Source organism: Corapipo altera, unplaced genomic scaffold (assembly GCF_003945725.1).
Source record: "Corapipo altera isolate COAL_440 unplaced genomic scaffold, ASM394572v1 1, whole genome shotgun sequence".
Classification (NCBI taxonomy): Eukaryota; Metazoa; Chordata; class Aves; order Passeriformes; family Pipridae; genus Corapipo; species Corapipo altera.
Genome location: NW_020884873.1, coordinates 27,491,545 through 27,519,362, shown reverse-complemented (window position 1 = coordinate 27,519,362; position 27,818 = coordinate 27,491,545). Strand labels below are relative to the sequence as shown.

The window sequence follows — 27,818 nt, the reverse complement described above, 5'->3', positions numbered from 1 at the left end:
CCATCCAATTCCAGGTCTATCCACCCCCGGTTCTGCCCTGTTCTGACCCGTGACACGCCCCTTCAGGAGTTGGGTCTGGGGGCATTTGGGACCCCTTCTTCCTCATCGTCATCTTCTTCACAGCACGTACAGTCCTTGGAGTTCCTCCAAAGTTCTGTGTCTGTGTGATATCTTCTGGTCCAGGCCTTAAGGTGTTTTTCTACAATTCTGCCTTGAAAAGAAGACTAAACATGCTAACGGAATTTTAGAGGAATTGATATGAAATGGGGTAGTAGGGTTGGGTATGTGTAAACGTTATGCTGCAGGGTAAGGAATATAATACAGTTACATTAAAATCTACATTCACTACACATCTACTTCTAAAATCTATAAAAGATAAAAATCCAAAAAAAATCTCTGAGACATCATTAGTAAGCTGATTTTATTCCTGAAGTATTCATTACAAGTTCATCTTACTTTCTTACATCTGTTTTGAGTGCTATCATCAATCTTTACCCCTCCTTGAAATACAAAACAAGTTCATTTGAGACACTACTGCACTATTCTTCTAGGATGTTTATTAACAAGAAAGTGATTCAGATGCTAGAACATTTAATTGCTGTTCTTTGGCATTTTTTAGGCAATTACTTAAATAACTTAGTCTGTCTTTAGAGTATTCATTTAATGGGAAATCTGCTAGCCTGCTTTGTAAGTCATTGTGTTTTCTGACCAAATGAGAATTCCAGATAAGTCTCCTTGCCGAAATCAGTTGCCACAGATATAAAGAGGTATTTCATCATTCCTTTTCAATGCATATGGAATGAGCTTCTCCACTTGTCTGCAAATTTAGTTGTCTCATAATTCACTGATCTTTGGACTGCGTTGTTCAGTGGGACGTGGCATCTCTTTACGAAACCTTCTAACGCAACATTTAATATCTAGTAAGTGCAGTTGTTAAGAAAGTCCAGCAGATGATTAAAATTTCCATTCTAGGAAAATACTGGTGTTTGGCTGTTACTTGGATGGAGTTCTCTATTCAAAGACAAGGGAATTCTGTCTAAATCACTTTGAAATCAGTCTTACTTTTAGTTCATTTACTCGATCTATGATGCTTTCTTCTTTCTGGTGAAGAATCTTAGAAACAAGGTATCTTTCTGCTACCTGGGCTAAAGTGAATCCTTACTTTAGAGCCTCCACATCCAAGAATGCATTCCAGAAAGTGATTTCCACCATGGTACATTTCATTCCTGAGAAATTGTGTTAAAAAAAGTAATAAAGGTCAGTATCACTTAAAAAAAAAAGTGTTAAAAAAGAGAGTTTGTTACTGTTAAGGAAAAGAGTTGGTAGGCAATGCCAGCTTCCAGTATACAAGAGAGTACTTGATTTACAGGAGTAAATTGAGTTATAAAAAGACTTGTGTTCTTTTGAAATGACATAAGTTAAAAAAATTTCTGTTAAGAACTGATGTTTCTGGCATCACTGGTCTCTGCACAAAACTATAGGTAAGGTTTCTAAAGGTTCTAGTGTGTATGCTTTAAATTCCTTGTGGTTATTGCAATCAAATCTTGACATTTTTTTGCTTTTGACACAAAATGTGTCTTAAACACGGCTCATGCTTAGCAGTAAAAGAGATGTTTAATTTATAATAGTGTAGGACAAAGGCCCTGTTCAACCACATATTTGTAGGGGATCTAAAGACACAGCTTTTGATAACATCCAGTGCTGCTGAACAGGCTGCTTCCTGTTGTGTTTGAAAAACAAGTAACATCCAAATTCCATGAGCCTCATCTACCTGAGCATGTTCTGTTCAGCTCTTTGAATCCATTCTCGTCTTCTGAGGTAGCTTCATAACACCAAGCCATTAACTCTTCCCATATTTAGAATCACACCTTGTCCTGTAATTGACATAATTGTTATGAGCTGGTTCACTCTGATTTCCAAGTGATTGGCAACTGATGGTTTTGCATGAAATGGGGGCAACAAATCAGCAGATTAGATTAATGTAGAAGTTACAATTTGCCATTTGTGTCCCATAGTCTACTTTGCTTTCTTTACTTTTCATCTGTTGAGAAATGGTCTGCCATTTTGTATCATGAGAATTTAGAGATTCTAGCTTGTTCATCTGATACTAGATATTAATGCACTTGCTTTTGAAAGAAATATGAGACTGCATGAAAACTGTGCAGAAATAATGAATATAAAGTAGATTAGAAATTCCCATTATCTGTCTCATAACACACAAACAAGAGGATGTGAAATTAAAGAGGAAAATTCAAAACTGTAAGAAGGAAATATTTTGTCATAGAATTGATGTTTCACACATGCTGCTAGAGGATATGTGATTAAGGCACAGAATTTGGGACAATTGAAGTGCATTATGCAGTTCTGCCTGCTGCCCCCTACTCTGTGCTGCTGTAGATCATGTGTGGCTGTTCCTGTTGGAGTCCTGAGCTGTGCTCATGAAGAGCCTTTGTGGGGCTCTCCCTCGCCCACACAGTGAGAAGGAGCTGAGCTGCAGCTGTGTTCTGTGTCCCTCTTGACTCTGTCACCCAAACCTCCAGTGCTTGGATACTCGTGGCCAAGTTAAAATCTATTCAGGGAGGGAAATGAACAAACCCATCAATCGAGAAAAATCAGAAGGATCTGAAAATAATGGGTTTATATTTTACATGCTTAAATATATATATATGTCTGTAGACTCCAGGTGCATTAAAATTTACTAAGAGTTCTTTATTTCCAGTGTATGTTAAGAAGTGCAAATGAACCTTTGTTGTTGTCTTTTTAGGAAAAAAATCTTGTTTAATATGATGCAGATAGAGGGTTTTTTTGCCAGAAAACGTACCTTAACCTAGTATGTGCAATCCAGAATTAGAAAAACCCAAAACTTCCATGATCTTTTGATTTGGAAAAGTGAAGCTCAGATTATTACTCATGTGAATATTCCTGCTTTTGGGAAATGGTTTGGAGGTGTGGTTTCTTTTGTGCTTAGACTGACACCAAAATGTACATGCTGTATTGAACAATTTAGATTGCACCAGGATCGTTAGGGACATTGATCTGTCCTCTGCTGCACTCTTGGACAGGGCCTAAAAGCCTGAGTGTGCTGAATTTTATGTTAGAAATGTAGATTTTCAGAACAGCTGAGGACATATTTATTTAACAGAGAGGTTTAAAGACCTTTCTTCTCAATTAAGTGCATTGCAGTGGTAGATTGCAGTAGGAGGTGCACTGACATGCTTTGAAGGTTTAAGTGGACTATTAAAAATTGTTCAGTGGGACATTATATAACCATTGCCATTCCTTGTTTTGCTATACTGTTTGATAGAGAAAATAATTCCATAGTTCTTGTGCTTTGTTAGGCTTGTGGCACTTTGCTCTGATACTCTTTTTGATGTTTTTGTGCTGTAAATTTGCCGCAGAGCTAATTTTTCTTCTTTTCACAACACAAAGTTGATCTTGACCTGCAGATTGTTAAATGTGATTATTAGAGCTGGTAGTTTAGAAGAGAGGAATTCTGCTTTTGGCTCAGGGGATAAGAAGGTATCTTAACTTTTTCATCAAGTCTTTTATGTTTCTGCTGTTTTAATAGCCCTGTTTTAAAACAAGGACACTTAACAGAATTTTTCATTTTTTTATGAAGTTAATGCATTCATTAATCTAATTTTTAAATTGTAGCTGGAATGTTGTTTTTAACATGCCTAAGGATGGAATTTTCCATATAAAATAAATCGAGCAGAATTTACATACACTGCTTGACGGGAGTACCCTGCATATGAACATGAGTCTTAGAAAAGTCTCATAAAATACATATTTATGGTTATTACTTAAACAATGTTTTGTTTTTTTCTACCATAAACTTTTATTTGTGTTAGAATTCTAGTTAGCTATTGACTATAATTGTCAGCAATGGCTTGTGCTTTACAATTAAAAGCATTCAGGTGCAAGATATTGATTGGGGTCACACTCATTACAATCAGTATCTTCCAGTGTGCTCAGAAAGCCGTTTACCAAAATGATGTTGAGTATTTATGAGTACAGAAAAATTTGCTTATTTGATGTGATAGCTGCTTATGCATTTGACCTCCTGCCTTCGATTCCAAGTAAGAAGCCACTCCAAGCCCTGTTGGAGTGTCAGAAAGGAGGGTCCTGTTCTGAAATTAGGTTGAATTCTTTCATCTACATGTTCAAGTTCAATATGGTAATATTTTTCAAGATCTTTTGACCTTCCTAAGTTTGTAACTAGATGTGCAGTAAGTTGACTTATCTGTATTGAAGTTATTATTATGGTTATTATGGCTGAAGTTATTAATATGGCTATGAATGTTTCTGCGACAGGTAAGAGCATTCTCAGGTTCTAGATGGTGCAGGAGTCCCTATGTTGGTGATTAGTTCTAATCTTTTGCTTGTGGATGTTTTTTTCCTCTAATTATGGATCTGTAAATGGATCTGAAAGACAATAAAGTCGTTAAATTTTTCATGTCTAGGCCAAGCGTCACTATCACAGTTTTAGGGCACATGGCTTGTTACACTTACGATGTTTCATCACAGGTTTTATTTACGCTTTTTCCAGATGTTGCTTTAATTTGTACATTCTCCTGCCTTGCATCTACACAGTGAGTGGGTCACTAGTCCTTACCCTGTGAAGGGCTGCATTTTATGCTATCAGCATGTGTCTGTCCTCTGTTGGAGAATGGAGTGTGAATATTTAAAGTATGCTCCTTGGTTTGGGCAGCCTTGTTATGGGATGTCTGTGGTCTCTATAGGGAAATCTGTAATTTCTCTCTTAGAGGTACTCTCAGTTCTGTGGTCAGACAGGCTGAGCTGTGCATTTCTCTTTCTCATTTCTGACACCTTTGGGTTACGTGCTCTGATTTTTCTCATAATTTCCTAATCTGCTTCCTGGATTTCATTTCCATGGAAAGATGAATCTCATAGTTTTCTCTCTAAATTACATGACTCTGAAGGGAAATTTGTTTCATGCCCACAATATCTAAGAATTCCCTCCCTTTGTGGCCCCAAGTCTACAGGTTTTACAAAATCAGTGCAAATTGTGTCCACTTCTGAAGGACAAGAGCCAGGTCTTTTGTTCAGCAGTTGTCTTCATTCAAAATGGACAGAGGGAAGACTTGAAGTGAAACAAAATGTCAGTGACATTGATCTGGCAGTGGGAGAGGGTGCTGCAATCCTAACAAGGGAACGTTTTGGAGAAGTATTTTTAATGCCAGGGTCTGATGAAGCTCTGTTCATATAATTAAACATTCTGTCATCTTGGAAGCCTAAGGGGGATTGATGCAGTACTTGGCAGAGTGTGTCTGCAGTTTCTCCTGTGTTTGTGAAATGTTTAGTTGCTTGTAGAGTGTATACCTGTACACTTGAAGAAAGAGGTCCCTTGCTAGTAAACACAGTTCTTCTGATGTGGAGTCTGAATCTAAGTTTGCCTCTTGTCTTTTTTGGTAGTATGCCATATAGGGAGAATTTGGGAGAGGGAAGGCATGAGCCCCCACCCTGTGGCCTGTCACAGTTGGCTGTGTGCAAGGCAGTTCTGCAGTCAGGATTCACATTATACCTCATGGCAGGATTGCACTTGGTGGTTACAAACAGGTGTTAATGTGGTTGAAGTGTTTCAGATTGCCATGCCAGTCTTCCAGGGAAGGAGGTGCAGTCTGTTGTGATTTATCTGTAAAATGAAAAGAGAAGTTATGTCTTTGATTTCCCTCTGGTTTAGATATTACTTCTCGAATAGATGATTCTGTTTCAAAATCTTGCTTAAATAGGAACACATTGAAGCGTGCAGCAAAATAGCAATATCTGAAATTTTAAGACATTCCTAATATCCTTTTTCTGAGATGCAGGAAAATTCATCCGAAGTAATAATGCAATAATTTAATAGCTATATCTATTGCTATTGTTTTAAACAGTAGCTTAACCAAGTCTCTATCCTGTGTCTTAGTCATGTGTCAATGTTGCTCAAGGGCCTTGGATTTTGTTTCATTTTGGTTTTCATTGGTTTTTGTTAGATAATAAGTAAACCTTACCCTTTTGAGTCTCTTAAAGATAAATTACTCTCTAAAGTTGCCTCTTATTCTTTGTGGACTATAGAGAATGCCCAGAAAACTACTAGTTCAGCATTGACATATTTTTTGGATAGTAAAAGCCAATTAGACAAATAACATGCTCCCTGTGGAAATCTTGCTGTCAACAATACAGACAACAAAACTAGGAATGTACTAATGAGAAAGTATTGAATATAAATCGGCAGTTTATCTGATTATACTTGGCTGGACATTTCATCTCTGCATCATGAACATGAATTAAAAGTTCTGTGTTTTATGTGAAGAGGATTGCTTATTTATTTCTCAGCGTTGTAAGGACAAGATCATAAATGATTCTTATCTTTAGTATCTTCTTATTGGGTGGTGGTGTCCAGCCAGTGCCATGAGTATCCATGACTATAGAACAGAGTAGTTCAGTTTGAAGGGACCTGTAGCACTAATCTGCTCCAGCTGCCTGACCACTTAAAGGCTGACCAGAAGCTGAGACATTTTACTAAGGACGTTGTTGAAATGGCTCTTAAACACTGACAGGTGCAGGGCATCCACCATCTCTCTAGGAAGACGATTCTGGTGGTGCAAACATGCAGAACCCATCTGTCAGGACTGCCAGGCATTGCGTCTCTTCTTTGCCAGAGTCGGCTGTGGAAGGTTCAGTCAGATGAGTTGAAGTCTGGTGCTGAGTGCTTCTCTGATTGTCATTTACTAGTAGGATTAGTTTATTTTTTTTTATTTATGTATATATAGCCTGCTTCACCACAAGAAAATGGCTTTATCCTGTTGTTTCCCCCACAACTCATTTCCAAATGCCTATAAAAAGATGACTCAACAGTTCAAAAAATACTAAAATATGTTGAAATGGAACATTATTAACAATGTAAAACTAAGAGTTATGCTACAGGTATTTCCTTTTAGTTCTGTGTATTTCTTTACTGCTTTTTTTGATAAATCTTTCTGACTCTTTTTTGATACTTCATTCCTGTGTGTTGCCTAGTGGATATCTACCTAGTTCCTACGTACATTTGATTATTTTTTATTTTGACTGACAGTTGTTTGCCTCTGGTCTCCCAGTGTCTTTGCATTCAGAACATAAAGCTTCTTTTACATGATGAAGTATTAAGTAGCATAAATTAATACTGCAAATATTCTAATCGTTACTTAGAAGGAAGGAGCATACCAAGACTAAGAGCCCCCCTTCATCTTTTCCCTTTATCTGGAACGGTGACCAGAGGCATTTATTTTATCTGTTATCTTGTTTTTCTTTGCACATCAAGATCAAGATATATACGTTATTTATTTTTATTTAAAGGTTCAGAACGTTATTTGTAGCTGGCGAGCACTGTGATGTGGACACGCTAAAATGGTCAAAAGAAGTTTTCAAGGTACCTGTCTTGGACCACTGGTGGCAAACTGGTGAGTGTTTTAAAATACTGTTAATAAATACAGTGAGGAGAGATTTTCAGACTTGTTTTCTGACTCTGCAGGTAGAACTGTTATTTCTTTCCATGAATATTTAAGTAGGCAGGATGAAGCATGAAAATAAAAATTCAAGCAGGAGGAATATTTTTTGGAAGTGGTCTGAGAAGTGACTTCAGGATACATTTAGAACACAGCATTTTTAAAAGCTATATAGGAAAAAAGGTATTTTGTGAAATGTCTTTTAAAAAAGGGTTGCATCCATTTTTTTTCTGGGTGGATTTTATATTGTTTGCATCTGTGACTGTTTTGACAGAAAATTTGCTATTTAAGGCTTAGCTTAAGTTTTTTCCACATAAATTTTGTGTAATTAAAACCAAACAATCTGCAGCAGAGTAGACTCCTTGGTCTTTAATATTGTTCTGTATGGATGTCATTCAACTTCTAGTGATTGCTTTGGAGTGCCTTCTGTTTATTTCACTGGAGGAGGATTAGGTACTTAGACTGCAATGAAGGAATCAGTGTACCAATCTATGTGTAACTTTGCAAAAATCCCAGTTGAATTCTGGATTAAGGCTTGATCAAATGTATCTCTTTATAACTATGGATTCAAGTATTTTTAAATTTTACTATTACAAGAAAAGATTAGGATTTTGCTTCTTATACACAGTATTGCTATTTGAACTAAGGAAATGTATCACAGCAGCTCTGTCCTTTCTTCCCTCCTTTGCTCCCTTCCAAGAATACCTGTTGTATTTTCTGTGGATCATTTTGAGTCTGTGGTTTCTCTCTCTCTCTCTCTCTCTCTCAGTCTCTCTCTCTGAAGAAAAACCTTCTGAGGTTCTGCCATGATGGGTCAGATAAGATTAGAATAAAAGTGGGAAACTATTTAGTTTGTCTATCTATTATGTAATTAAATCAGTTGAGGAGGCTTAAAATGCCTAATGTCCCTAAATATCCCTAAATGTCCATAACACTGGGACATTCCCCACCCCAGTCTTAGATAAATACTGAAAAAGTACTGGAAGATAGTGCCATTTTTTATGTAATATTGATTTAATCTGCTAATTAACTGATTAATTTGAGAGATGAGACTTATATTTTGCTCAGTTTTCTATGATCCTAATGTCTTTAGGCAAAAGCAGGCCTGAGTGATGCAAAATGAACAATATTCTGAAAAAGATTAAAAGATCAAATAATATCTTTGACTACTGAACTCTCAATAAGCAATATTACTGTATGTGATTTTATCTGTCTACATTTATGCAGATATATAGATATATATAAAATTGTCTATAGCTTTGGCATTTAGTGCAAAATATTTAGTGCAAGAGTTCCATGTTATCTCATTCGTTCAGGCATAGAACCTTCACAGACCTTCACAGAATATTCTGAGTTGAAAGAGACCCACAAGGATCAGTGAGTCCAAATCTTAAGCGAATGGCCCATACTGCGATCAAACCCACAACCTTGTTGTTATTAGCACCATGCTCTGATGAACTGAGCTAATCTCAGGGTATCTCAAGTATCAAAAGTATCAATGAGAGTCCCTAAAAGAAGCATGTGGATGTAATTGAACTCATAGTAAAACTGTGTTTGAGAGATTTTTCAAAAAAGAACAAGAGCCCAGCTCAGAGCAGTGTTTCTTGATTTTAATATTCATGGCATGCTCTTAAATTAAATTGTAGCAGGACTTAATGAGCTAAGGCCATTTCAAATACATTGTCTGAGAGCATTTAATAATTTGATTAGAAGGAAGACCCAAGTGATTTCTGTAGGAATGTGAGTTGTTGAATATAAGCAAGGCCTTCAGCAGGAAAAAATTTACTAAGTCAGAGTTCTTATCAGAGAACTGAGTTTCAAGGGATAAGGAGAAAGAAGGAAGAAGGAATTGCAGTGTCAATGAGGTTGATGAGGATCTCCTGAGGTTGTTTAGTTAAACCCCCCTGCTCAAGCAGGGTCAGAGAGAGTATTGCCCAGGATCCTGTCCAGTTTTGGGTATCTCTATGGATAGGGATTCCCCAACCTCTCTGGCCAACCTGTGCCAGTGTTTCACTGCTCTCAGAGTAAAAAGATATTTTCTTGAGCTCAGAGGGAATATTCTGTTTTTAATTTGTGCCTATTTCCTCTTGTCCTGTAAGTGGTCCTTGGCCCACTGAGAAGTCTGACTGCTGCTTCTTCAATATGCGTAAATACTGGATGCCTCCCATCCAGTATTTAAGCACGTTAATAACATTTCCTCTGAGCCTTCTCCAGACTGAGCAGTCCTAGCTCTCTCACCCTCTTTGTGTATAAAAAATTTCCTTTTCCTTGGCTGTTCACTGGATTCTCTCCACTAGTTGCATCTCTTGTACTGGGAAACCCATAACTGGCCCCTTCAGATGTGGCCCTCCTAGTGCTGAGTGGAGAGAAATCACAGAATTACAGAATAGACAGGTCTGGAAGGGACCTTCAGAGATCATCTAGTCCAATTCACCTGCCAAGGCGGGGTCACCTAGAGCAGGTAACACAGGAACATGCCCAGGTGGGTTTTGAATGTCTCCAGAGAGGGAGACTCCACAACTTCTCTGGCCAGCCTGTTCCAGTGCTCTACTGCTTTCAATGTAAAGTTCTTCCTCATATTGAGGTAGAACTTCTTGTGGTTTAGTTTATAGCCATTGCTCCTTGTCCTGTCTCTGGGCACCACTGAAAAGAGTCTGGCACCATCCTCTTGAGATATTTATATGTGTTGGTGAGATCTCCTCTCAATCTTCTCTAGACTAAACAGGCCCAGCTCCAGCAGTTTCTCCTCATAAGAGAGATGCTCCAGACCCCTCATCATCTTTGTGGCCCTCTGCTGGACTATCTCTAGTAGCTCCTTATCTTTTTGAACTGTGGAGACCAGAATTGAACACAGTACTCCAGATGTGGCCTCACTAGGGCAGAGTAGAGGGGGAGGATCAGCTCCTGCTGGCCACACTCTTCCCGATGCACCCTAGGATACTATTGACCCTCCTGGCCACGAGGACACACTGCTGGCTCATGCTTAACTTGTCATCCGCCAAGACTCCCAGGTCATTTTCTGCAGACCTGCTCTCTAGTAGGTCAGCCCCCAACCTGTACTGGTACTTGGGGTTATTCTTGGCCAGCTGCAGGACCCTGCGCTTGACTTTATTGAACCTCATTAGGTTCCTTTCTGCCCAACTCTCCAGCCTACCAAGGTCCTGCTGAACAGCAGCACAGCCTTCAGATGTATCCAACACTCCCCCCCAGTATCATCAGCAAACTTGCTTAGGGTCTATTCTATCCCTTTGTCCAGGTTGTCGATAAATAAGTTGAATAAGACTGGAACGATCATCTCCCTCAATGTGATGACAACATTCTTCCTTTTGCAGCCCAGGATGCTGTTGGCCTTCTTTGCTGTGAGGAAGCATTGCTACCTCATGGTCATCTTGCTGTCCAATAGGATCCCAAGGTCGTTCTCTGCAGATTCTATGCTTTCCAGCTGGCTGGTCCCCAGTATGTAGTGGTGCTGGGGTTATATATTAGTGATGCCAGACTTTGCATTTCTCTCTGTCTAACTTTATGAGGTTCCTGTTGACCTATTTCTCCAGCCTGTTGAAATGCGTTGAATGGCAGCACATCCATCTGATAAATCAGCCCCTTCTCCTAGTTTTACGTCTTCTGCACACTTGCTGAGGGCACAGTACTTCTCTGGATAATATGTCCCGGTAATTAATGGACAAGTTAAGTAGTATTGGCCTCGTTATCAACCTCTGGGGTACACCATTAGTGATTTGCCTTCAATGGGTCTTTGTGCCATCAGTCAGTGGACAGTTTACTGTCCATTTATCTAACCCATACTTTGTCACCTTATCTGAGAACGTTACAGGAAGTTTTGTAAAAAAACTTATTAAGGTGGAGGTAAACAACATGCACTGCTCTCCCCTCATCCACAAAGCTAGTCACCTCATTGTAGAAGGCAATCAAGTTGATTACATGTTATTTCCCCTTCATAAATCCATGCTCGCTACTTCTGATCACCTTATTGTCCTTCGTGTGCTTGGAAGTGCTTTCCATGCTTGATCACCCTCCCAGGGCCTGAGGTGAGGATGACCAGCCTGTAGTTCCCTCAGTCTTGGCGTTCTGGGAATCCTGAAAGTCAATCTTAGCAGATTAGACTGAGATGAGGAAGGCGTTCAGTACCTCAGCCTTTTCTGTGCTCTGTGCCCTTTGCTGCCAGATCATATGCCCTGTTAAGCAGCAGGATCATGTTTTCTGTCTGTTTCCTTTCTTACTGTCTTTCATGTCCTTTGCCAGATTCCACTTCACATAAGTCTTGGCTTTCCTATCCCCATCATGCACAGTTGGACAGCATTTTTAAAGTCCTTATGGGTCATTCTGCTTCCACCTCTTGTTACTTCCTTTCTGTGTCTGAGCTCAACCAGAAACTCGTTGCTCATCAATTTAGGCCTCCTGCCTTTGATTTCCTATTTGTCAGGATGGACTTCTGTTGAGCTTTAGGAAATGACTCTTGCATATCAGTCAGCTCTCCTGCAACCCTCTTCGCTTTGCATCCCATGGAATTCTTCTAAGCATATTGGCTCCTTGATCACCTTTGTCAGGAAGTTGTCATCAATGCATAAGTCTGGATTTGTGTTCTCCTTCCAGAAGATACCAGAGTGATTAAAGTCCTCCATATCAGGACAAAAACCTGTGAATGTGAGACTTCTTCCATTTGTTTGGAGAAGGCTTCATCTACAGGCCTCATCCTGGTCCGGAGGTCTTCAGCAGATACCCACTGAAACAGCACAGATGTTAGTCTGACTGCTGCTGGTCGTCACCCATAAGTTGTCGCCTGGATCCTGATCTGACCTATGACAAGGCAGGGCCCCTCTCCCATAAAGTGCAGCACCCCTCCTTGCCTCCCAGGCATAGGAAAAAGTGCTTAATAGAATACAAGCTAATAAACTAGATCTGTATAATTTTTAAAATAGAAAACTGTCAGGTCTGGTAAGTGAGATGAAATAGAAATACTTCTGCCCACACTGTCATGTTTTCCTGGACTTCCTTGAGATTAACATGCTCAAATGCTGGGGGGGAAAAAAGGTTGTCCTCCTCCCTCTGAAATGCGTCTCTTGTCCTCGAGCACAGCAGCCAGGGCACCAGGTGAAAGCAGCCTTCCCTTCTGCTGTTCACTCACCCCTTTTTCAGCAGAATACAAAATGTATCCCATTAACTGTGAAAAAACAAGCAGTTCTGTCACATTTATCTGCGTCTGTCACTTGGCAAAACATTGAAAGTGGATTTCTGTGCTGGAAAAGCCTTTTCAATCGAACAGTACTGGATTTCAGTACATGAGGTTAAAGGTGTATATACTGAATGTGAAATATTTTACAGAGTAGATAAGTAAATGTTTCACTTCATTAGAAATATCCAAGGTTAGTGACTGCTGACAGAATAGAGGACCCACAAATTCAGAAATGACAGTTTTCTGAACTATCTCTAAAATAAAAAATGACAACTAAAATCAGAGAATAAGAAACCCTAATCACTTCTGGCAAGAAGTCAAGACTGCTAGCTATTGCGTGTAGAACTAATACATTTTTAAAATACATCTTCTTATAACAAAAGAAATTACCTTTTTTTGCAGTTAAATTGCAACTGAAGTTATAAATTGCTGGGGTTTGAGACTGAAAGCTTCTAACTTACTTCTACACATGAAAATGCTTTTGACCTTTGATATTCTGACACATTGGTACTTATTCCCCAAGGTTATGTTTATCTGCATTCTTCCAAAAAAGAGCATTGCAAAACTGTGAGAAATGTTGCCATCTTGATTTTGCCTGAATACTGTAGATCTTACTTATGCAGTTATGTCTTAGTTTTTGGCTCTTTCAACTGAGAAGATGGAGGAGGAGAGTAATCCAGTATATGGGTAATGAGTGTTTCTTGTATGACAGGGTAACTTCTATTCCCTTGTTAATGACTGAGAAAAGAAAGGAAAAGATAACCTTTGTAGAGATGAGAAGCGACTGAGTCATCATTTGGAGATGGACATGAGTATGAGTGCAGGGAAACAAAAGTCTGACCAACAAAAGTATTATAAAATGGAAAAGGAGTTTGAACCTCTTCCTTCTTCAGGTTTAGTAAGGTATCTTCAAAGCTTTTGGCCCCTTTACCATATATTGAAACTAGAAATAAGTTAGTATGCACAAAGAAATGTCCATAATGATTTCTTTCATTTTATCCTTGAAAGGTTTATAGAGTATGTGAAATCACTGTGAGTTGAAGCAGTACTTTAAAACAGAAGACAGCTTTCATTAAGGGACTTAAAGCAACTACACCTGGAAAGCCTGGTCGTGACAGGCTTTGTGTCATTTGTGTCAGTCCACCTTCACCAATAACCCAAATTTTAAATATTCATATTTGTGTTACAAGTATAGTAAGTACATCTTACAAGCTGGGAAATAAAGTCACAGGATCAATGAGTAGCAAATAGGATTTGAGACAGTAAGGACTACTAAGAACTTGTTTTCCTTGGAGGTGTGGTAATGGATGAAAGAATGGTATTTTCAGATCCTGTACTCAGCTGTACATGGAGAGAGGATAGTCTTGTTTTGGTTTTGTGCACGTGTTTAGTTTCTGCTTATTTATATGAATTGACACTTAGCTCCTAAATAGCAATTTTCATCTTCAAAGTAGTTGTGCAAACACAAGCAATTAATTCTTTTAACACCCCTATGAAATAAGTACAGTTATTCCAGTCTTGCAGACATTAAATTGAGAAGGACAAGTATCTTGCCCCAAGCTATCCAGGAGGTCTTAAATTCAGTTTCAGAAAACAGCTTTTTTCTTGGTTCAGAGATAAATTTTCTTGTCATATTTACACGTTTTTGATACCTTGTCTGAAAGGAAACAGGAATGCACTTTGGACCTTATTTTCTCTGTGCAGTTATGTTTTAAGGAAATGATAGAGTAGCTCTGTTTCAGTGTTGAGGTAATAAATTACAGGGCACCTTGCCAAATCTGTTTGAAGTAGCCTAAACAGTGTTTGGGTTGTACCTGCTATGTCTCATAGCTTATCCTGAGGGAAAAGCCTCAATACACAAAGAAGTGTGAGTTTGGGTTACCTTGGTTTTGGAGGTAGCTTTGAGTTCTAGAAGAAAAAAGGGGTAACAGCCAGGAGGTTGTGACAAGCTGTCAGAAGCATAAAAGCTCTGAAAGTTTGTGTTTAACATTCTCAGCTGCTTTCATGTTAGCTATTCAGCATTTTGTACTAAAAAGAAATAAAATTAAACTGCTACATCACTTTTGACATTTTGAAAAAAATGTTAAATTTCAATTTCTTCATAATAAGTATAGGATGTAAAGACTTTTTTTTTTATATTTTTAAATAAAAACATTTTCAGACTCTTTGGGGATGTGTAGGAAAATTCAGATGAAACAGAACTGAAGCTGAAAATTCAATGATAAAATTTGAGTTGCATAAAGTCTCTGCCAAGAGACATGTTTCAATAGAACTTTTTGTTGTGTACTATGGAAATCAAAGTTACAGAATGTGCAAGTGTAGTAGGTTCGAATTGGAGTTATCCACTGTTGCCCTGAGTATCAACAGGCAGAACTATGAAAAGATTGTGCACGTTTTCTATTTTTGTGGAAATAGGCTGCCTTATCCAGTAAGGAATGGGTGTCTGCAGCAGGCACTAGGACTAAGATCACATAATGCTTGATGCATTATGACTGCTGAAAAAACCCCTTATATTATGTGCTCATTGTACTGCAGTCTTGGATATTCTGAGACATAGTGTGATTAAATTTACTGGTAGGAATTCCCCAAGTTCTGTAGTACAATTAATAATGTACTCTATCACTTTTAACGTTTTCTTTTTCTTTCTCTGTCTTACCTCTAAAACATGCAAATCCTATCTTTTTAATATTTTTATTAGGACATACTTTTATTAAGTAATTAAACATAGGAGTAATAGTTATACAGATCTTTTATTAGGACTATACAAACAAAACAACTGTATCATTGAATTCAGTGTAAAAAATATGAATAATGGTTAAATGTACTCACTGTAATATATTTCAATGATCTACTTCCTACCGCAATCATGTATGAGGAAGAGTTTACTAATGTGGTCTCCAAGCAGCATTCTTCAGATTCCATTGTGTAGTCTTGGCAGCATTGTGCAGGATCTCCTTCATGTGAGTATGCAGAAAGATGGGTTTTGCAACTGAATTCTGTTAGCTTATCTTTCCAGGTTTATACTACAGAACTGTTCTTTAGGTGAATTACCTTGTCAGACTAGACCTCCATCTCCCCACAACTAACAATTGGATTCCAGATTTTGTTCTTCAGTCATCTCCTGCTTTACCCCATTCAAAACTGTGCAGATAAGTCCAGTGCATTTTTTAATATTGTGAAATTTTCAGACCCAAAGGCAACAGAAAGGTAAACTAAAGAAAGGATGGCTATTTAATTTGCAACAAAGAGTCAATTCTTGGAAAATTTTTTTGGAATGACAGAAATTCAGTTCTGGATTTATGGGGATCAGGAATGTGGAACTGAGATGAAACAAATTTCTTCCCAAGTCCAGGTTACTGGTTTAAGTTATCAGGTGCCTCAGTGTAGATGCAGTTCATGCTTTTTAAAGATGTGTGTATCCTGTCAAGATTGGAATCATATTTTTTAGTGGAAGCTGATGTTCTGCAAAACAGTTCTACAGAAGTTGGAATTACCCTTCAGAAGATTCTGCAGCCCTGCAGCCCTGAATTAGAGAGTCCTCTGAGCATTATCTTCTGGATAACTGAACTGATAAGAGTTCATGTCTCCACCTGGAGACTTGAATTCTGTCCTTTAACAGTATGAAAATAAAGATTGTTTCAGCCATTTTGGTTTGTTTAGTAATCAGATGTGAACTGCATATCACTAGTAACAGTAGCTCATCATTCCTTCAATGTCATCTTAGGACACCTAGTTCAAATAGGATTTTGGTTGCCCTTATTGAAGGAGAGAGAGGAAAAAGTTTTTTTTAGGGGCCTTGGACATTGCCAAGGCAGAGATTGACCTTTCAGTTCTGTGTGGCTGTCTCATTTTGTGCAGTTGTCTTTACCATTAACTTCAGAGAAAGGAAAAGGAACAGAACTTGTATGTATTTTTTTCTGTGTCTGTCTGGTCAACTGTTGTCAAAATCAAAGAACTCTTCTTAACTCATCCTGGTGATTTGCTTCTCTCCTGAGATTGTAGCATTCATAGTTTTTGCAATTTTTATAGTACGATGATTTAACGTAACCTAAAGGAGTGAAATGGATTTGAATTAGTATTTGACACTCTTGTTTTCTAATGAGCCAAGTAATTTATGCTAAATTGCTTTGAGGAAGCCAACCAGACTCTTAAACCTGTGAAGAGAACTTGTGCCTCTTTGTTACAGTATTCCAGTGATGTGAAGGAAGAGTGGGGAAACTTGCTCATTCTCAGTGTGGGACATCACAGTCCTCAATCTGTGCGTACATTCTAGAAGTGTCCTGTAAGTGCAGAGACAAAATTTCCTCAGCCTCACTCTCCTTCTACCTCACCTTGTTTTTGTTGTTGAAGGTGTTTCATTATGATGTAAACTACTTGGGCAGTCACATCGAACAATAGAATTATAGAAGTTTCGTATGTGAGCCTTCATTTGAAAACATGGTTATATTGCTTAGTTGAGAAAACCTTACCTTGGAGCATCCTGCTTTCAGGTGGGTTGAGAAGAGAGTTAGGTGTTGAAGGCTGATGGTGCTCAGACCTGGACGTTTTATTGATGTACTCCTTAATCCTTCTTCATCAAATGGTGAAATATTGAATCTCTGCTCATGCTAACACAGTTCAGCATCTCCATCATATATGATACGTGACATGCTTAGTAAAATGGGTCATGTTGCTTCCCTGATTGTGTTGCCCTCTGTAACATTTTAGTATTAGTCATCTGTGCTCACCTCACAGTCTTGATTTTTCATGAATTTTCTCTGAGGAATCCAAGTGAAGAGGATTCTCCTTCAGTAGTTTAGGCTGTATCCACTTAGCTGAGAAATTTTATGACAAAAATGTCTTGCTTACCACTATGTTCTGCTTCTGTGTGTGTTGGACATCAAAGAAGGTATGTCTGGATTATATACATATTCTCTAAGGTGTTTTTGGTTTGAATGAATCATTACAGCTTCATAGGTTCATTGTGGTATTGGGTGTTGTTCACAGTCTTGCCCATTTCACAGTGTGTTTTCTCCTCCCAGAGTGTTTCTCATTTTAGGGTAATTTCACATGTGCATTTCACATGGCTTTGAGTTGTCCCACATATTGTGGGAAATGTGCATTGCAAAGGTGTTGTGGCTTGAAAAAAAAAAAAAAGGATATCCTCTTTACTTACGGTATTTATTGCAATTTGAGCATGGTTAAGTCAATAAATGTACTAGGTCCTTCTGGTAAAAAAAGAAAAAAAAAAAGTAGCATGTACCTCTGTGCTTTAAGTTTCTGGGAAGGTTCTTTTTTCCTCTCTTATACTCTGATTTTTTTACCACTGGTCAGCTACTGCTCTTTGTTGATACAAACTCATAATGAGCTGTACCATTGCTACTCTGTCTTATTTGCGCTGACATTTTCTAACTTGGAACTGATGGAAAGTATATATTAAGCTTTTCTGTTCCCATTTAACTTGAGTTTTTAGTGCTTATTAATCTTAATCTTTTCTGATTGTCTTTCCACATGCAGCCAGGGATGTACATTAATATGGATGAAGTATTATAAATGTTTTCCTCCTTTTTAAAATTTCATTGATGTGGTTTAGATAATTGAAAATAAAGGAACTGTAAAGCAGTCTTAAGTTATGGAGTTGAACCATGAACAATATTTAGTGTACACTGAATAGGAGAATGAAGAAGGAGAGAGGACACATTTAGGAATGGGTATGTTAAAATAGAATAGTGGAGTCTCATCTGCCTGAAGGAGATGAGCTGTGACAGCACCTCTAGTTTGTATGAGTGTGAAGATGTTACAGGTTGCTGATCTCTTGTCACATGGCATCTGCTTTTTTATGTTGTTCAGAGAATAAAGTTCTCAATAGGTTAAAGTAGATGATTTGCCTGATGATTTAGGAATAGTAGGCTGCATGGATCTAGTGCATGGATGGAGTGATCCTTTGCAGGATTGAGGGCTGCTCAGTGAAGGTAGAATGTGCTTCTAAAATGTTAGACCCTGATAAAGACCTAATAAAGATATTTGAGTTGCACAGCAATTTTACCTGTATTTTCCATCTTGGCAGTATTACTATGCATACATATATTAAGGTTCCCCAAAATTATTAAACAGTAAACATTTAGTACTGAGATGTGTAATTACTTTTTATATTATCCATTTGTCTCTTAGTATTTCATCATGTGTGAGTTATGATGTCATAGTAGAAGGAAAATAATTTGAAATTAATTTTTAGTCTGAAAATATATTCTAATTCAATGCATTGCCTGACTTAACGCATCTTTAAACATACCATCTGACATCTTCCAAATATGACCAAAAAGCTTTCTATTCTCCTCTAATCTTGGCTGTCATTTTGCTGTAGACAACTTATAAAATGTGCATTGTAATATACCATTTGGAGGCAACGGAGCTTGGTGCACTTACAGAATGAATGCATAAACTTCTGGTGCTTCATTACTAGCTTGCCAGTTTCTGATAACCAAATTATTTCCTGCTTCAGTTTTAATATTTGTCACGGCCCACCAACCTCTAGCTAAGCTAGTTAGATTTGTATGTTAATTGTGGAGATATTACTTGGATGTGCTTTGAAATCCTTGGAGGCCTTGTGTATATGTATGATACCAAAAAACCAACACAGTTTGTGAATACATTCTGTGGCTGGATAAGATTGTGAAAGGGAACCTTGCGTGAATTTTTATGTTTTCAAATAAGTGAATTGAATACAGAAATAGAACTGTTATACAAGAAGTATTTGGCCTTCACCAGTGTAATATATTTTCATGGTAATAGAGGCATTATGACTAGAAGTGCTTTGAAGCATTTAGAAAATACGAAAAGAATTGCTGGTTTCTCTTCATGCTTATTCTTCTCTTCAATTCTAAGAATAAGCATAGAAATTCAGGTACTTTCAGAAAATATATTACTTTTTAAACAAATTGGATTTTTTTTTTTTTGAGAAATGGTCTTCAGATTTTCAAATACCTTTAGCTTATTTTTCATCTTCTTTTATCTCATGCATCTGTACATTTGCAAGAAATGAGGGAAATACTCTGCTTCCAGATAGCTGTACACAGCTGTTGATGTACCTATGGCTCCACAGTCAGGTTAATACTAACATCACAATTTCTAGATTGTGCAAGCAGGCTTGAAGCTGTCATTTTTAATGCTATAATATGGGAAGGCTTGCCCAATTATTTAAATAAGAATATACTTTAATTAGTGCAACACTTAATATACTGCAGTATTTCCTTTTAAACACTGGAAATAGTGTCCCAGCTGAGGTGGGAGGCATTCTTTAATACCACTGCAGGTTAGGATCTAATACAAAATTAAAATAGAGTAACTACATAGATCAGCTTTCAGAAAGCTATTTGTTGCTAAAGCTCTGTTTCAGATAAATGGCCTGTCTTATAAAAGCACTTAAGTGTGTACCTGTGTTATATTTAACATTTAAAATGCAAAGTGATACCATAAGCCATGAATTAGACTAAATGGACAAATTGATTGGGGGAAAGAAATATTTGTGATACTATTCCTGTTTTAAATGAAAGGTACTGAGATAAATAGCTTGGCAGCGGCTATCTGGGTGTGTGATTTGTGAATGGTCTAAGCTTCTGTAAGGGCAAATCACCAATGAAAGAGGGAGTGGAGCATTCCTCCTTTGTCTCTGACACTGCCTTTGTACTCCTGCTCTTAGGCCAGTCCTACCATGCATGTAGCTGCATGACAAGCAGAATCAGAGCATTGATTTAGGCAAAAATTAACCTGGCTGAAAGAAAGACTAATAATACTTTAAAAAAAAAAAAAAAAAAAAGAATGAGTTCAATCTAATTCTTTGTAAAAATGTGGGGAAAAGGAAGATGGGAATGTGCAAGTGTAGAAGGATAATGAGACCACCTTTTTTTACAGTTATCTTCACTGATACACAATTAAATTAGCTCAAGTCAACCATGCAGTGTTCAGTTGTGCATTTTAAATACAAAATCATCCTTCTTCATATAATGGATACTGAAAATTAATATGGCTGTCACATCATTGTCCTTTTTAGCTGTTTTCCACACAGTAACCTTTTTTGGTGGTGTCTGGGGTGTATGGCCCTGTTGATTGAGCACACTTGGTGCTCTTATACAATAAAGAATGTAGAGAATAAGGGGAACTTCAGGTGGAAATACTCAACAGCAACTAATCATAACAAAAAAAAAAGCTAAATTTTTGTGCAATGTACTGGTCCTATTGTACAAATATATCTGTTCTGAATGTCTGTTTAATTAATAGATCTTTCTAGTTTCCTTAGTCACCTTTTAAAAAATGGATTGCTTCATTTTCCATGTTTTCTGAGTGAAGTTTCTACATGACCATTTCTGAGTAGATAAAGTTAAGCAGTTAAGAAGAGCTTTTTTAAGTCTCTGTGTGCAATTTAACCAGTGAGAAAGGTCAAATTTAATTTTACTTGGATGTGAAGAATAGGTGAAAAAACACTGTTGATTTTTCATGATTCTTTCAGTTAACTTGTAGAGGTCTTACACTCTGTTTTATAGAGCGCTAGTGGGATGAACAAACATGTTTTACAGCCGTCCCACCTCAAGGTAACAAGTTGTTCTGATCTGCTGCCATGTGAATATAAACTGAATTGTAAGCAGCCTGATGGACAAGGTTATGCTTTAGAAGAGATAGTCGCTCTAAATAACATTTGAGCAAGAAAGTCTTAACTGAAATTCTTTCCAGTTGATTTATTGCATATTCTAGCTTTACCCTAGCTTCACTTAAGCTTTTAAGCAGTTGAGAAACTCCTTGTAAGGTAACTATGAAAATCTTGATTGCGAATCATTCAACTTGTGTAACTCACGTAAAAGTTGGTACTTCTTGAGGGCTTTTTAAGATAGACCCCTGCTACTCACTTACCATATTTTGTCACTCTTTATGCACCTTTATGCACCTGATAGCTTAATTCACAAGAAGAATAAGTTAAGAATACAGTCAGATGGAGGAAAAATAAATTATAATTATGAGCACTAAGATTTTTTCTGCTGCATCTGTCATACTCCTTGGGAGTAAGGAGTGAAATGAAATACCAAACAATGCATGAAAGAGTTCTTGAAGTTTCACTATTAGCCGGCAAAACCTTTTATAGTTTAAGATGGTGGACTGTCTTTAATCTAACCTAATTGTATATAATATTTAATTTAATTTAATTTTATACTTCTTTCTGACAGTTGATAAAACTGAATCAGAGAATCCTTAAGAATTTACAGTTCTTCAAATTCTTTAGTCACTGCTGTCTCCCTGTGGCTTCTCTCACTTCTTTGCTATAATTTGCTATAATGCCTTGCACCAGTAGTCTAGTCTCTTACAGCACATGAGTGGTCACTGCAGGTAGTCAAATGTTTGAGTCATTAATCACTAGCAGTTCGGTTTCTTTTAAATAAAGTCAAAACACCAAAAAGCCAAAAAGGCATATTTGGGTTAAAAAAGAAAAGAAAAGGTGGATATCAGAATTTTTGTGTGACTCTTGGCAAAAAGTAATTTCTGTAGATTTTTCCGTAAAGGGAAAGAGTGAAGAGCTACCGGTCTTTTTTCAGTCTTAGACTCTATTATATGACTTGATAGTTTTTATTCTTCTTCTGCAATAACAACTCTGGTAGTATAAAAATGTTATGTGAAATGAAGTATCTGAAGAAGGAGAGGAAGGTGAGGAGGGAGGAATTTCTAACTGCCTAACTGTGGGGATAATTAGGAAGACATAGGCATTGCTGGAAAGCATTGATGACAATTTCCAGCCCAAGTAGTGGAGGATCTCACAAGGAATGGTGTGCCCCTGGACCTTATACTAACAAACAGGGAAGGCCTTGTTGGAGATGTGGAGGTTGAGGGCAGCCTTGCATCTGGAGTGACTGTGAGATTGTGGAATTCAGTAGTGGGCAAGGAGGAAGCAGGACAGCGAGTAAGATTGTAACATGGACTTCAGGAGAGCTAACTTTAGCCTTTTCAGGGATCTTCTTGGAAGAATCCTATGGTTCTGCAGGGAAGAGAGGTCCAAGAGAGCTGATTGATACTCAAGAATCACTTCTTCCAGGCTCAAGAATGATGCATCCCAATGAGAAAGAAATCAGGCAAAGAGGGCAAGTGACCTGTGTGGATGAATAAAGTCATTTCTCAAGTGTAAGCAGGAAATATGTAAGAGATGGAAGCAGGGTCAGGCTACTTGGAATGAATATAGAGTGCTTGTCAGATTAAGTAGATATGAGACAAGGAAGTGTAACAAAGACAAGGGCTGGATTCTGCACCTGAGACAGGGCAACCCCGGATGTACAAACAGACTGAAGGATCTGGAAGGGGAGCCGTACAAGGAGCAGCTGAGGTCACTTGGTCTGTTCAGCCTGCAGAAGAGGAGACTGAAGGGAGACCTCAGTGCAGTCTACAACTTCCTCAGGAGAGGAAGAGAAGGGGTAGGCACTGATCTCTTCTCTCTCGTGAGCAGTGATAGGACCCAAGGGATTGTCATGAAGCTGTATCAAGGATGAATTAGGTTGGATATTAGGAGAAGGTTCTTCACCCAGAGGATGACTGGGCACTGGAACAGGCTCCCTGTGTAAGTGGTCACAGCACCAAGCCTGACAGAGTTCAGCAGGTGTTTGGACAATGCTCTTGGGCACATGGTGTGATTCTCGGGGCTCTCCTGTGCAGGGCAAAGAGTTGGACTTTTATGATCCCTTTTGGTCCCTTCCATCTCAGGATATTCTGTGATTCTCTGAATTCTAAATCTTCATTGCTTGTCTAGGAATTTTTTTTTATTTATTTTGATGTGCTAAGCATAAAAAAAATAGAACCAATAAATTCCTAATGAAGCTAAGAACAACCTTAACTGATATTTGTGTTCTCTTAACAGAATCTGGTTCTGCAATTACTGCTTCCTGTATTGGTTTGGGAAACTCTACAACACCTCCACCCGGACAGGCAGGAAAACCTGTGCCAGGATATAATGGTAATACTATGCTAAAAATGTTACTAGAAAAGGACATTGCTTGTATTCCTCAGCAAGTGCTCCTTAATTGTAGCGAAAGCAAATTACAGTATTTCTAACACATTTTCCTCCTTCCTGAAACAGGAAATTCTACTTTTTTGTGTCATGGAATGTGATTGTGAATAAGAAATTCAGAGTTATGTTCAAGGAAACTGATCAGCTACTCCTGCCTTTATGATATGAAAGGGCTAGCACATACTGTGACACAATACTCGTTTACACTTCTCCACAATGCTTCTGCACTTTAACACAATTTGAGAGAGTTGTTAAGCACATTATCTTTCAGTATTTGTGGAGCATTTTTATTTCCAGCTGGGAGAAATGGTAGGCTTTGGACCAACATGAAAAGGATGTGCACTCATTGTCTGGAAGGTATTTGCATGCAGAGGGTGCAGAAATATTTTAATACCTGGGAACCCTGATTTTAACACAGTTTCAAGAATTACTTGAAGTCTGAAAAATAATTACATTAAAGATCAGATGATCTTCAGGAAAAGCTCTCACATAATTGGGCAGAAAGCAGAAAACAGGAGCTAAGCTGTTTTTTTCTTCTAATACATATAATTGGTAGTGAGCATTAAAGAAAATAGAACATTTTCAGCAGCTCTTGGTTTTGGCATTTACAGTTATGGCATGAGGACAAGCAGTAGCTTAAAAACAACTTTAAAACAATGCCAATGAGTTAGTCCAGAGTTGTAACAAATCGGAAAGAGTGGAAGAATGTAGTTGCATCATGCATACTATCAGATGATAGTCAGGATGAGAAAGAAATATGAGTAGCAGGAATTTAAAAATTTCCAATGCATATTTTGGAGCATTGGGACTAGTGTAATTAAAGAATTTCTTGAAGTGGAATGAAGGCAATGTCTTTAGCATACCTTATAAGGGAAACAAAAAATGAGCACTAAAAGTGACTAAAGATTTATGGTATAACTTTACCTCTTTCAGTCTTTGACCAATTATGTCCTGTAATGCAGCCATTCGTAAAATACTGATTTTTGAAATTACTCTATACTGGCCACTGCATTTTCCTGCTGTTACTGTATTAATTAGAGAGGATATTTAAACCATTTAGGTGATAGATTCTGTATTCTTAGATTATACATGCAGCTCTTAATGGTTGGTAAGTTGTGTTGTATTTATGCTGCAATATAAATACAAAGTTACAAGATCTACTTTTTTTTAACACAGACAAATTCTTTCCTATTACATATTGCTAAAAGTAAACTGATTCTTTGCTGATTTTTAAGAACACAGAGAGTAAGAGTTATGATATCAAAGTGCAGTGACACAAATGACGTTTATAAGGCATTCAGGATACCATGTTAATTTCTAGGTCTGTTGCCTTAAATCAGAGATTTTGTTGTGATTTTCCTTCGATCTACTTGAATCCTCTCCAGACAATTTCATTGCATTTTCAGACTGAAACAAGTTCCACATTTTGAAGAAATAAGTCAGTTCTTCAGTAATTCAGGAGTGAACAGTATAGTATCTCTGTTCTCCAGATTTGTCTACATTGAAATAAGCAGCTTGCAAGGAGGAGACTGAAGACTGAGATTAGTTCCTTGATGAATCAGTTACAAAAAGACGATTATATTTTACTCTAATATCATAAAAATAGGAGAGAAAACATTGAAAACTACATATGGGTGGATCTTTTCATGGTGTGTTCTGAGCCTAAATTCTCCAAATCTAACATGAACAAATCTACCATGTTCTTAGACCATCTAACAATAAATAAATACAAAACGTGTTTGCAGATTATGAATGGGTTTTGCTTATGCTGTTCTTGATGATTTTCCTAAGTGTCTTCTATGTGTCCAGTCATCCTTATTCATCCTTTTGATTTCCTGTCCCAGTTACACCAAGATACTGATTTGTAAAACTGGCCTTGTGTACTTGCTTGTGTCTATGTGCTGAGCCATTGCTTTCAGCAGGCTCTCTTTAATTACTTAAAAATGACCGTCTTCTTTGAAGGAACAGGGTCAGCCAGAAGTAGTAAATGTTGGCATTGTTTGGACAGATAGAATATGATATTACTCATACGAGCCTTAGCAGAGTTTTAGTCAGAAGTCTGTAATTTTCTTTTCCCATTTCCTCTGTGACCTTTTAATATAGAGTGTAAGATTATTTGTAGTAATTTAGATTCAGATGAACATTGCTTTCTTTGCTTGGGGAAGCTTCAAAAGGCATGTTTTTAAATCCTAATAAGCCCAATCTGACAGAATCTTCCCTCCTGTTCTTCTATGGTTTAGTTGCTTCACTTTATTTAACTTCATTTATCAGAGGCCAAGTTGGTATTTGTCATTCCTTTCTTATGCCCACACCTTTAGATGGAATGGGTGGTTGCAGTAGCTTCATCCCCCAGATGACTGCACAGAAGAGTCTATTTCAGGTGTTTTTCCTCAGAAATTTCAGTATCAGGATATGTTGCTTTCACTGAAGGTGGTGGGCCAGTGTCATCCAGGGAAAAGGCTTAACTTGAAGGTCTGGATTCTGTGCTGTACTTGAGCATTTCCCTGCTCTGCAGATTTGGGTAGTTCACAAGGTACTTTATGGCTTTGTGCTAGACTGCAATAACCTTGTTAGCTGGGGAGCATCTTTCTGAGACTCCTGAGAGCCTTTGAAAAGCAGGTGTACTTATTTACTGCCAATAGTATTTCTCACATTAACTGGGTTAACCTGCAGTAATCTAAGTTGTTATTTCTTGCTCACGTTACCCACATAGTTTTTCTGTATATTTGTTGTGTATCTTAATGGTCTTTTGCTATTTGGAAGTTTAGATTTTCCAGTATGAAGGTTGCTTTTAAATTTCAGTTCTCTGTTTTTCCCTTTTGAGACTTTGTTTCCCTATTTCTGCTACCAAAGCGTGAGTATTTGTGCTTTTTGTGCTTAAGGCTGAATGTTAATAAGGCCATAAGATTATCCAGTTTGGCACTCCCAAATTACTTAATTCCTTTTGTTGTTTGGTGTATTACCACTCTGAAGTGTGACATAAATTGATATCCCTCTAGACACTTTCCTCCACCTAAAATGACACTACTAAACTTGAGTTTTCTTCCTATATTACTTTTTTTACAGTGATGATTCTGGATGAAAATAAAGAACCAGTGAAGGCCAAGACACTGGGAAATATTGTGGTAAAGTAAGAAAAATAAGTATCTTACAGTTAAGGGAAACTTCTTACCTGGCTTGATTGTCTTTTGACTAAAGTTTATATATATATAAAGCACAATGATTGAAGTAATGAGGATTGAAAAGCGTGTTTGTCTCTGATATGGATACAAGACTGTCCTGTGATATTGAAGAGTTGCAGATGAAACTGTGTGAGTGAATGAGGGTGGATTGCTGGCTTTTTTTCTTAGACTACAGCAGAGTTTACCATTTTCATAATTGCCAGCCTGTTGACATAGGATGAAGCCTTCCTGCTGTGATGTATGAGCAACATACTGAATCACTCCCTTCATTCTTTTATCTTCCACTTTAGTGCAATAGTACAGCAGTGCAGGCTGACATGCTTTGGCTTACAGTTGTGATGCTGCCTCTTCTTTCGCTATTTCCTAATCCCAATTGATGCACATTCTTAGAGGAAGAACATATATTTTCTGTTTGCTGTAAAAAAAAAGAAAGATGTCTTTCTGTGTGCTTTGCATGAAACAGTGTTAGTTTGTAGTGGTACTTGGACAAAATACATACAGGACAGGACTAAGCAAAAAAAAAAGAAATAAGAAAAACCCACTGTGCATCATGTAGGTGATTTTTAGTACCGTTTACCAGACTCATGTCAGATGACTTCCATAAGCTTTAATATTCTTTTTGAAAGTACACCTTTCTTGGCACTTCTCTTAGCACAGTGAACATCAGTTACATTTATTATGCCTTCTGCCTTTTCAACTGTTGCCAGAACCTTTCCTTATTCCTGTAACACTCGACAGGCTGCTGCTCCCCACAGCCCATGACAACTCTGTATTCTGGATGTTTCACAGCTTTTAGGCAAATGGCATCTTCCTCAGACAGGTACCTGCTTTGTGATGAGTGTGGTAGCTGTAACCACCTCTGTTTTCAGTCACAGAAAATACTTCAGCTCTGAACACTTCCTAACTGCCAGCAAATAGAAGTAGAAAAGGAAATGCATTCATCT

The 27,818-nt window shown here is 37.8% G+C and overlaps 1 protein-coding gene across 1 annotated transcript in view; it reads left to right on the top strand.

Moving 5' to 3' along the window:
• ACSS3 (acyl-CoA synthetase short chain family member 3) overlaps positions 1–27,818 on the top strand; it is an 87,519-nt gene that overhangs the window by 41,747 nt on the left and 17,954 nt on the right. The window contains exons 9-11 of the mRNA XM_027653768.1: positions 7,339–7,442; positions 23,543–23,638; positions 26,759–26,822. Of these exons, the coding sequence (XP_027509569.1) occupies positions 7,339–7,442; positions 23,543–23,638; positions 26,759–26,822 (264 nt within the window). The remainder of the gene's footprint in view (positions 1–7,338; positions 7,443–23,542; positions 23,639–26,758; positions 26,823–27,818) is intronic.